Here is an 11,988-nt window from a genome sequence, read left to right on the forward strand (position 1 = left end):
CTGATCTGCATCATAATGTATTTGACTGGCCTCGTTGTTTGGGATGTGTAGAGTATTTCTAGGTGTCTGCTTGTTTGTTGTTTTATCATGTAAAGTAATTCTGCAGTAATTTTTGTGAATAAATGTATGTGTGCCTCCCTGATAATTCCTTCAGAATACTCCTGAAAAGTGCAAATTTTGTGTCGAACAGTATGGATATTATAAATCTTTTATAACATAGCTATCAACAGTCACAAGAATGCACATTTAACATCTTTGCCAACAGAGTATTATTGTTAATTTTCAAGGTTTTCAAAATTTTATCTTAAAGTAATTGTACAGCCTCATTAAAATAGAAAGAGGGTTCTTTGCAACTGCTGGTAGCAGTGAGCAGTGTATGAGAAGCGTATCTCTCCAAGGAAGTGTATAGTGTCTGAATGTCCGCTCTTGACCACTTTAAATAGTAGTTTGTACTGCTTTCCCAATCCATTTGACTATCCATTTTAGTACATATGTAATATTTCATATGTTGTATTCAAATGATTTTTTCTTTCTTACAGTATAGTAAACCAGGGAAAAAATGGAAGGTTATGACTCAGGAATTCATTAATCAGCACACAGTGGAACATAAAGGAAAACAAATCTGTAAATACTTTCTGGAAGGGAGATGTATTAAGGTAAATTTTGGGGGGCATCATAAATCATTTTAACTTCCAAAATAATCTTTAAGATGTAAAGTCTTTTTTGGGGATGGTTAGTTTTTTTTTTTTTCATTTCTCATACAGTTATAATAATAAAGCTGGTTCTCAAAACATATCTTCAAAGTGTATCTATGGAAATACTGTACATCAGAGCTCATTTAAGTGTATTCTGGGACAGTAATATAATTTGTTGAACTCAGATTTTGTTTAACAAACGCATAATGCTATGTGGCAAGTACTGTTCAAAGTGGATTATTAATATTAAATTTTTTAATCTTTACAGCAACCCTATGAAGTAGTTATTGTTATTATCCCTGTTTTATACATGGCCAAACCAAGAGGTTAAATATGTGCCCACAGTAGCTCAGCTAGAAATGGTGAGTGCTGGAGGAACCCAGGCAGCAGCCTCTGAGGCCATGCTCACCATGCTGCCTCTGTACATAGCCACATCCACTGTCCTGGGCAAGACTTCCAAGGGATTGTTTGAATTATTATTAGATCATTATTTAAACACTGAAGATATGGCCACAATTCCACCATGGAACACCATAGAAAAAACTCAGTTGTTACTTTTTTTCTCTCTCTTTCTTTTTTCTCTTTTTTCTCTTTTGTGACAGGGAGATCAGTGTAAATTTGATCATGATGCAGAGTTGGAGAAGAGAAAGGAGATCTGCAAATTTTATTTACAAGGATATTGTACCAAAGGAGAGAACTGCATTTATATGCATAATATCCTTTATTAAGAAGATGTTAACCAAAATTTTGAGGTTGTAAAACATTACTGAGGTTTTTTAAAATCCCTAGAAAACTTACTTTGGTTTTAAATTTAAAATAGCTTCTGCTATGGTCATATGATTTTTTTCTCTTGATCTTGTCAAAGTGCTGATTACAGTAATAAATTTCCTAAAACCCTACAGGAATTTCCTGAACTGTAAACCACCTAAAAATGGCATATTTTTCAATAAACTTCTGGATTTAATATTTTCTTTAGAAGTTTAAAATTTGTTTTCAAAATCATGAGGTAGCTTGGCTTATAGTTTTCATGTTGGGATATTTGACTTTAACATGACATTTCGAGCCCTTTTGTTTTCTTTATTGATATAAGCTCTTACTACAAAATTTATTTGCTCTGTCTACAATTTTTATTGTGGAAAGAAATGGAATTTACATAATTGACATACTGTAGTATTTGCTATAGCAATTATATTTTTTATTTAAAAATTTTTCTAGCTAAATATAGTAAGGAAGATTAAAATCTTTGTTTTGCTACATAATTGAAATATTTCATCTTAAAAATTAAATTGTCTAAACTGACATGATTGTAAAAAATTCAGTACAATATATAGTAATACAGCCTTATTGACTCAGTACAGTTATGTTTTTGGATTTAAAAATACTAGAGTTTGATTTTACTTATTAGTCTCTTCCTTAATATTTTTATTTACATGAATTTCCATGTAAGTTCTATCATAGTGGAGCAAAATGTTACCAAGGAGACAATTGCAAATTTTCACATGATGATCTGACTAAAGAAACAAAGAAACTTTTGGACAAAGTAAGTAATATTTGTGCACTTCAATTATTTGTTAGGTCTTACCACAGATTCATTTGACTTGAATCATATTTTATAAATCGTATTTCATAAAAGTCTCCTGAGAAATCAAGGATTTGTTATTTTATGTTTTAATCTATGAATGTAGTGTGTTAGAAAAGGAGAAATATTGGACTAGGAATTAAGAATCATTCTTACTCTTGTTCTGTCATTAAAAAGCTAAGGTACTTTGAGAAATATCCTTTACCATTTTGAACCTCATTATCAAAAATGAGTTAGTGCGCTCTGACCATTTTAACTTCAAAATGATATTTTTCTAATAAAACTGGTTTATTGAAGTCTTCACAGTTTTTAAATGTAAGGAAGAAAGCTTGTTTTGGAATAGTAATCTTTGCCAATCATTTTTAGGTGTTGAACACTGAAGAAGAAGCCACAAATGAAGATGAACGAGAATTAGAAGAACTTAGAAAACGGGGCATAACTCCTCTTCCCAAACCACCTCCAGGAGTTGGGCTTCTGCCAACCCCACCAGAGCATTTTCCCTTTTCTGATCCCGAAGACGATTTTCAGACCGATCTCTCTGATGATTTCAAGAAAATCCCATCTCTTTTTGAAATAGTTGTAAAACCTACTGTGGATTTAGCACATAAGATTGGGAAGAAGTAAGTTAAAATTCTCAAAAATGGCATCCTTTTTCCCCTAAAAGTTCTTATTAAGAAACTAACTTGTATTCCATGTTAATCATATAATTAAACTTAGATAGAGATAGCAGATACCTGACATTTACCCCGATTGCTCTTCCTGCTTCCTATTTGTCTCTGCCCTCTGCTGCATGCCATCAGTGCTTCTCTCTGTGGAATCCTTAACAGCTTCAGAAACCTCTCCACATAGTAACCCTGAAGGACACTGCCAGGTGGATGATGTTGGTATTTCTCCCAATTCGTTACGAGGCTACATTCGACATTGATAACATTTTCAAATAGTGGCATTAGCATGTTTCCAGAATATTTGATTCTTTTAGAGAATTATTTCCTTGGGCTATTAGAGGAAAACCTTTGGGTAAGCTGCATCCAGATTTGCATTTCCTAACAACACCATTCCAGTCCTGCGGCCCTTTCCCAGGGATGTGCACCTGGGCCTTAAGTCCGTTGTTGATTATTTTAACCCTGAACACTCAGGAAAGCAATGAGATCTCAGCAAATGAGGAACAAGAAATCTACAGGAAATGTCACAGTTAATGTGAATCGTTAAAATTATTTCTGTTAAGGCCAGGAAGACAGGTGTGTCCACTGTTTGGCTAATATTGTAGATCAGATCCTACCCAATGCAAAAAGAGAAAGACATAATAGATGAAAGGTTAGAAATGGAGAGGCAGCTCATTATTTGGGTGGTTTCCCTTGGTAAACCTGAAGGAATCAACTGACAAAACTGTTAGAAATAGTAATTAAATTAGTAAGATGTCCAGAAGGAAGAACAATCAAAACCTAAAGGTCTTTTTATATGCCAGCAGTAATTGATGAGAAATGGAAAAGTTGTAAGTCTGTGTATGCCTAGAAAAAGTCTAGGAGAGAACTCATCAAAAAATGTATCTTTGGGTGGCCGGATTAGTGGTGATTCTTACTTATCTTTGTACTTTTCTGTATTTTTCAAAATATCTGTAAGCTTTAGAACAGCTGATGGTGTCAATTAAGACTGTGGGCTAAAATGAAGGCAAGATGCATATATTGATATTTGGTGTTTTCATTTGGAGATAACGTAGAATAAACTGCTTCTTAAAAACACATTCTGGGGGCGCCTGGGTGGCTTAGTCAGTTAAGTGGCTGCCTTCGGCTCGGGTCATGATCCTGGGGTCTTGGGATTGAGCCCCGCGTCCGGCTCCCTGCTTGGCGGAGAGCCTGCTTCTCCCTCTCCCTCTGCCTGCCACTTTGCCTACTTGTGTTCTCTATCTCCTTGTCAAATAAATAAATAAAATTAAAAAAAAAAACACACACACATTCTGATATAGAAAAACACACTTAACCAATACATATTTAAAAATATAACATTCTTGTTTGCCTCTTTTCTTTGAGCTAAGAAATATTATTCTTTCTGTCTACAGGCCACCAGCATTTTATAACAGTACCTCACCACCAGGACCACAGTTTCAGGAAAGCAGCCCACATCCTCAACATATCTATAGTTCTGGATCAAGTCCAGGTCCTGGACCTAATATGTCTCAGGGACACAGTAGTCCTGTGATGCACCCGGGCTCCCCCGGACATCATCCATGCGCAGCAGTGCCACTCAGCCCACCTTTGCCACCTGCTCCACCTGGAATTTTAGGTCCTCACAGTCAAGCTGGGGTACTTGTTCAACCAGATGCACCTTTGACACCACCGAGTATGAGTGGTGCTTACCATTGCTCGGGCTTTCCAGAACACATGATGAAAGTACCTAGAGAGAATCACTGTTCTCCGGGTTCCTCATACCTGCAAAGTACTGGTGAAATGCAGCTCAACACCAGTTATGAGTCCCTACAAAACCCAGCTGAATTTTATGATAATTACTATTCACAGCATGCTGTACATAATTTTCAGCCACCCAATAACTCTGGTGGTAAGTTTACCTTTTCAAATAACTCATTTTTAATTTAAAATCTTTGGAGTTCTCCATTTTTCATTAAAAACATGATAAGAGTGTATGTTTTTAATAAAGCTAAGTAAAATGTAATGAAATTGAAGCCATAAAATATATTTTAAATTTAACCAAACATTTGCTACACCAGAACTTTAGACAGCTTTAAAAAAATATTTACAATCGGGCGCCTGCGTTGCTCAGTCGGTTAAACGTCCGAGTCTTGGTTTCAGCTCAGGTCATGATCTCCTGGTCGTGAGATGAGCCCCACGTCCAGCTCCACACTCAGCATGGAGTCTGCTTGCCCCTGCCTCTCCCCTCCATGCTCTCTCTCTCTCTCAAATAAATAAAATCTTTAAAAAAAATATTTGCAATCACATAATAGTTTGGTAATCAAATGTAATTATTATTAAAGCTTCAATTTCTTATAATTTCTTATTATTCAATTTCTAGTGGAGTTCTGTGCTAAATCAGTGTCTGTGTCTTTCTGTGTTATGTGTATAGATGGGATGTGGCATGTTGACTTTGCCCAGCATCAGCCAACCATTGTTCAAGACTCCCCTAACCGTGCGAGTGGATCTGATGGCAGCAGCAACACGAAGGGCCACGGCCCCCTGCCTGCACCAGGCCTCCTCCCTGCAGTGCAGAGAGCTCTTTTTGTCAGACTTACTCAGAAGTACCAAGAAGAAGATGAACCAAGCAGCACCCAACCTCAAAGGGCACCAAGCAAGGAAGAAGGTGTGTCAGGTGTTATGATAGCATCTTACTTTCGATTACTCAGTTCCTGAAATGCTCTTGAATAGGTTAAAATTTGAAAAGTGAGCTCCTCTGAACTGTCTATTCTGTTTCCAATTTACCTTGTAGCTCGTGTCTGCTTGGAATTGATTGTGATTTCCAGTGACAATAATGCTTTAGTAATTAATTGCAAAGAGTTTGACCTGAAGCAGTGAGATCTGAAGCTATAGTGTGAGGCCTGGACTGAAGCCCTTTTTATGGAAGAAAGAAATAGAACAGGAACCAGACATCTTCCAGTTCAGGAATTTTGACTTCTAGCCCAAGTTTAAAATGATTCAGTTATTAGAGAAGTTTCTATGGGCATAGGCTGTATACTTAAGATTCTACTATATTATGAAGGAATATTATTTTTAATATAAAAGATTATGTGGAAACCTCAAGTTTACCTTAGTGTTTTTGATATCAATAAGTATACAGCAATAGTTAATTCAGTTAAGGAGAGAAAGCTTAATGCATCCAGTTCTTCTTATGTATTACAAAATTGATATGTTTGCCCACTTTTTTGTGTATATATATATATATATTTTTTTTATTAAGTAAATTACATGGCCAACGTGGGGCTTGAACCCATGACCCCGAGACCAAGAGTCTCATGCTCCACCAACTAAGCCAGCCAGGTGCCCGTTTGCCCACTCTTAAGCATAAAATTTATAAATATGTAAAACTAGATAACATTAGGTAGCTACAAGCTACTATATAAACATCTGTAGCATTAACTCTTCATTTATTTAACATCACAGGGAAATGAGGGATGCCTAATAAGTTAATTTCCTGTACAATTTATGTTTGCTCCTTAAAGTGCTAAAACTTAACTTTAAGAAAAAACAATTTTAATGATAATCTTTCTATAAAGTCTTACAAAAGTTTACATTTTCATAAACAAGAAAATTACAATTTTTCTGGATTTAAATTTTGTAGTATAATAATATAATTGGTGATGTTTTATGAAGATTTTTTCTCCGTATCCAGAAAAAATCTTGAACAGCTAGGTTTTTTTTTTCATTTAAATTCAGTTAATTAACATATAGTGTATTATTAGTTTCAGAAGTAGAGTTTGGTGATTCATCAGTTGTATATAACACCCAGTTCTCATATCACGTGCCCTCCTTAATGCCCATTACCCAGTTACCCCATCCCCCACTCCCCTTCCCTCAGGCAGCCCTCAGTTTGTTTCCTTTGATTAAGAGTCTCTTACGGTTTGTCTCCCTCTCTGATTTCATCTTGTTTTATTTTTCCCTCCCTTCCCCTATGCTCCCCTGTTTTGTTTCTTAAATTCCACATATGAGTGAGATTATATGATAATTGTCTTCCTCTGACTTATTTTGCTTAACATAATACCCTGTAGTTCATCCATGTCATTGCAAATGTTAAGATTTCATTCTTTTTGATGGCTGAATGATGTTCCATGGTGTGTGTGTGTGTGTGTGTGTGTGTGTGTGTGTGTGTGTGTGTACACACACCATATCTTTTTATTCTGTCGATGGACATCTGGGCTCTTTCCATAGTTTAGCTATTGTGGACATTGCTGCTATGAACATTGGGGTGCAGGTGCCTGTTTGGATCACTACATTTGTATCTTTGGGGTAAATACCTAGTAGTGAACAGCTAGGTTTTTTGTGTGTTTATGTTCATTTTTATAAATTTTAATGCCCTTATAATTTTAATCTGTCCTTTGATAAAAAGCTGATAAAAAGCTGTTAACTGTCATTTCTTATCTAATATTTCCTTTCCATTGGCCTATCTCTACTGGTGTACTTTCCTTCTGTTCTATATTCATTCTCATTCCAAAAAGGATTTAAGATGGCTTATGAAATATATTGATATGAAAGTCAAAATAAAATAGCATCTTTCTTTTGTGGATCAGATTTGGATCATCTTACCTATTTGGAACAAGTAACAAATTCTGTGAGGAGTGAAATCGCTATGCAGAAATATTTAAAATAATGGCAACAGGTAAAAGTGAATCACTAGTTCAGCTTTGGTCTTCCTGACATCAAAGAGAGGAATAAAAGAGATCTAGTGTCTAGAAGTAGTTTTTTCTGACACTGAAATATGAGTGAGACTTTTTTCCATTGGGTTGGGGTGCCTGGCTGGCTGAGTCAGTGGAACATGAGATTCTTGATGCTTGGGGTTGTGAGTTCGAGTCCCACATTGGATGGAGAGATTACTTAAAAATAAAGTCTTTAAAAACAAAACAAAACTTTTTTCCATTGTGATAATATAGTCTATACAATTTTAAACCCCAATTTCACCCTAAATACCAACGCCTGTTTTTTAACTCTGTTCAAACTAAATGTGTAACACTAAAGTTCCATGCAGTGGAAACATGTTACTGAGCAGTGAGAGGAGTTAAATGAGAATATGTCCAATATTGTATTAATCCAAAATATTCTAGGATATATACGTATATATGTATGGGAGTGTGCATGTGTGTGTGTGTTTGTGTTACCAATTCAGAGTCATCGTATGTATGTTTTAATGGAAAGGAAGGAGACTCCCTCCTGTAGTATCAGTTTCTAATCCCTGCTGTACTACTAGAGAGAACACTTCTGAGAGTTAAGCTTCTTAACAGGGTGCTAACATACTAGGGTTAAATATAAACCTTCAGGAGTAAAGCCCAAAGTGTTCCCATAAAGTTAAAGTATATAAATTTCAGGATGTTAGTTTTGTTATTTTTACTTTTAAATGTTTAAATAGCTAATATATTCACATATGTCAAACATCTAAAAATATAATAAGCTATAAATGAAAAATCTCTGCCTCATCCCTCATTTGCTTGGTTCCCATTGCTTCCTTAACCAGTACTATTAGTGTTTTGTTTTATTTCCAGATTCTTAAAAAATATTTCATCCTTGTTATCTTGTTAAATCCAGAGCTACAAAGCTTAAGTATTACTTGAATTAAAGAGATCCAAAACATTTTAGCATTCTTTTCCAAGAGTATTTTCTCTTCTTCCCCAAGTCTGTCATACCACACACACTCTGAGTTCCCTTTCGGCTAGTCCGAGTGAAAGGTCCTGACTTCTCCCTAACCGGAAGGACGTTACACATATTATAATATCACACCTCTTTCTTTATAGAGTATGATGACTAAATTGATCATTGTCATTCCACATCTAATTTTATTCCAGTGTTGAATCTCTGGCATTTCTTTGATGCATTTTCTTGAAGTTAGACTACACTTATTCCAGAAGTAATGTGTGTTTTTTAATTATTTTAATTAAGGTCAAATATGAATGCTTCATCCTTTATAATAACTTTTCGTCTGCATTTAGATGATACTGTTAACTGGTATTCAAGTAGTGAAGAGGAAGAAGGAAGCAGTGTGAAGTCAATACTGAAAACATTACAGAAACAAACAGAAACTTTAAGGAATCAGCAACAACCTTCCACAGAGCTCAGCACTCCTACTGACCCAAGACTCGCTAAAGAGAAAAGCAAAGGAAACCAAGTTGTTGACCCTAGACTTAGGACTATCCCAAGGCAAGACATGAGAAAATCTGAATCTACCCCACTGGATCTTAGACTTGCATGGGATCCCAGGAAATTGAGAGGGAATGGAAGTGGTCACGTAGGATCTTCTGTTGGTGGAACAAAGTTTGATTCACATCATGCAAATGCTAGCTCTGTCAAACACAAAAGAGGAGATGATGATGATGAAGATACAGAAAGAGAATTGAGAGAAAAAGCTTTCTTAATACCTTTGGATTCTTCCCCTGGCATAATGCTCCAGGATCCAAGGTCTCAGCTGAGGCAGTTCAGTCACATTAAAATGGATATTATCCTAACCAAACCCAACTTTGCAAAACACATCGTGTGGGCTCCAGAAGACTTACTTCCAGTCCCTTTACCTAAACCTGACCCAGTATCTTCAATCAATTTACCTCTGCCCCCTCTTATAGCTGACCAGAGGCTCAATAGGTTATGGAATACAAAAAGCGATCTTCATCAGAACACAGTGCCCACTGATTCGAAATCAGCAGCCAAAGCCAAAGTGAACACCACAAACAGAGAAGGCTACCTAGAACAATTTGGAGACTTACATAGTTCAGGAAGTAAATTAGGAGATCCTAGGCTGCAAAAAAATTTTGATCCTAGGCTTCATAGACTGCACACTACAGAGTCTCACCCAGCTGTTGTGAAGGACTCACATACATTAAAGGGCACCCCTCACTTAGCCAGATCCAACCCTGCTTCATCACAGCCCTCAGGGGCAGCGACTAGCAGCAGTTCTGGGCCAGGGCCTTTGCCTCCGTATGCCCCTAAACTCTCCTCTTCAGCTGGCCTTCCCCTGGGAACTCCAAGTTCAGTTCTTAGTGGCATTAGTTTGTATGACCCTAGGGAGCATGCTTCATCATCTGCATCAGAGCTAGCAACAGAAAATGCAGAGAACCAGAAAAAAAGTGGTTTAAAAAGTAGTGACAAAAATGAGCCTTCTCCTGGAGAAGCAGTCCTGCTACAGAAAACCAGTGCAAACGTGGAAGTCGCCGTGGATGGGCCGGCTGATCCCCAGGCAGATATTCTCAGGAGTCCTGGTATGGTTCAGGTCCCAGCAGTGCACAGTCTTCCTATTCAGGCATTAACAGGCTTAATTAGACCCCAGTACAGCGAGCCAAGGCAGTCCAGGCAGCCAGGACAGATGAGCCCCACCCCAGAAAGTGATCCCAGTAGAGAACCAGATGACAAATCTCTGAAAGAGGTTTTTAAAACTTTTGATCCAACTGCTTCACCATTTTGTTAGCTATTCTTTTCACTTTGTGACTATTGCAGTCCTCTGCTGTTTTGTAACTGGTTTACCTCTATAGTTTATTTATTTTTAAATTATAAATACTTTTCAGCTGCTAGTATCAGAACCACATGAAGTTATATCCTCTAAAGCCTGTGGTATTTTATATAATATTTTTATAACTTTAAGAGACTGTAGTAATTGACATAGAAACCTATATATCATGTTAGCTTCAGTAAAAGTACTTTTATCGTTAATAAACCATCATGAACTCGACACTCTGCCCAAATATATGCCAGTCGTCTTTCATAATCAATGTTTAGATAAATGATTACCACTTTTATATGGTTGTTAGTTTCAAGCAATATGATGTACATTACTTTTGAGCAACAGTATTTTGACTAGGATCTTCTCTATTTGTCAACACAGAACTGATTAATATGTAATGCTAACTGCTAACTAAAATGTAAAATGAAGTAAAGAAAACATTTTTAAAATCACAATCGGCAGAGCAGTTCGTGTTTAAGGGCATCACTTTTATTAGTATTGGCAATATTATTCGTGTAAATGAAGCATTTGAATGTCATATCTTTTAAAAGTATTTTATTGTATACTGTATCATAGAAGTTGGAGATACATAGATTGTTTTTGCTAAAGTGAAAAATTCCCCAAGTTCTCTAACATAACTTTTTAAATTTAATTTTTCATATTAAATAGTTATGAGTTCTTGCTGTGCTGTGTGATGTTTATGTGTTTCAGTGTTTTTTGTCTTTAGCAGCATAATTTATATTACTTTTTCAAATGATGTAGCTGCAATAATTGTATTCATCATAACTTTGATAATTTTTAACAAAATTTTAAAAGATCCAGTGACAGTCTGTAGTGATTATTGCATTGATAATGTTTTAAATGTCCAGGTTCTATATTTTAAGTAGCAAGAAAACACAGAGATGGTATAATCAACTGTATATGGCTACCAATAAAGAATCTCTTTCAGATCTCTCCTGACTGGCATTCTGTAACAGAAGAGACTGCCTGGTATTTTAAGTATTTAATGTCCTCATAGTTTGGAAATCTAAACTGATTAGAAATTGTATTTTTATGAAAAATAATTTGTATTCATTCTTGTGTCTTTTGTGCAGTATATAAATAATGGCAGCCCTATTTGTTTTATACATATATTATTTATAATGGAAAGTAAGTATTACACTGATATTCATATCTTGAACTGGACACGTGTGACCATGTTTGCTGGTAATAGCTCCAATAAGTAACTTGAGATGGAGCATTTCACTATAAAAGATAATGAAAGTGAAGGAAATTGGTCCTTGGATGAAAATAGCTATGCTTGAGAAGTCATTTAAAAAATACACAGCAAAATATTTATGTGGGAACCTAACACTCAGCTAGTATATAATTTAATATTAATGCTTATTTTTCTATTCACTTCTTCATTTTTTTTTGGCTTTGATTCCATGCTTAAATGGGGTTGCAGCTAAGTGAACAGAAACTCTGCTTACCTAAGAAGTTCATTGTGTTCTAACTGGAAGGACAGTTGTTCAAGGGGATGTGAATTTTTACTATTTATACTTTAGTTCCATTGTTGCCTAAAATGGCTCTGGA

At 35.9% G+C, this 11,988-nt stretch overlaps 1 protein-coding gene across 2 annotated transcripts in view; it reads left to right on the top strand.

Annotated features, from left to right (window-relative positions):
• ZC3H6 (zinc finger CCCH-type containing 6) overlaps window positions 1–11,091 on the top strand; it is a 66,163-nt gene extending 55,072 nt beyond the window's left edge. Inside the window, exons 6-12 of one of the 2 annotated variants that reach the window (XM_027621413.1) lie at window positions 540–656; window positions 1,298–1,409; window positions 2,126–2,235; window positions 2,641–2,894; window positions 4,331–4,827; window positions 5,350–5,583; window positions 8,915–11,091. In XM_027621413.1, the coding sequence (XP_027477214.1) occupies window positions 540–656; window positions 1,298–1,409; window positions 2,126–2,235; window positions 2,641–2,894; window positions 4,331–4,827; window positions 5,350–5,583; window positions 8,915–10,380 (2,790 nt within the window). In that variant the 3' untranslated portion in view covers window positions 10,381–11,091. The remainder of the gene's footprint in view (window positions 1–539; window positions 657–1,297; window positions 1,410–2,125; window positions 2,236–2,640; window positions 2,895–4,330; window positions 4,828–5,349; window positions 5,584–8,914) is intronic. The other variant, XM_027621414.1, reaches the window with a different exon arrangement.
• The last annotated feature ends 897 nt before the right edge of the window (window positions 11,092–11,988 follow it).

The sequence above is a fragment of the Zalophus californianus genome, chromosome 8 (assembly GCF_009762305.2).
Source record: "Zalophus californianus isolate mZalCal1 chromosome 8, mZalCal1.pri.v2, whole genome shotgun sequence".
In the NCBI taxonomy this organism is placed as follows: Eukaryota; Metazoa; Chordata; class Mammalia; order Carnivora; family Otariidae; genus Zalophus; species Zalophus californianus.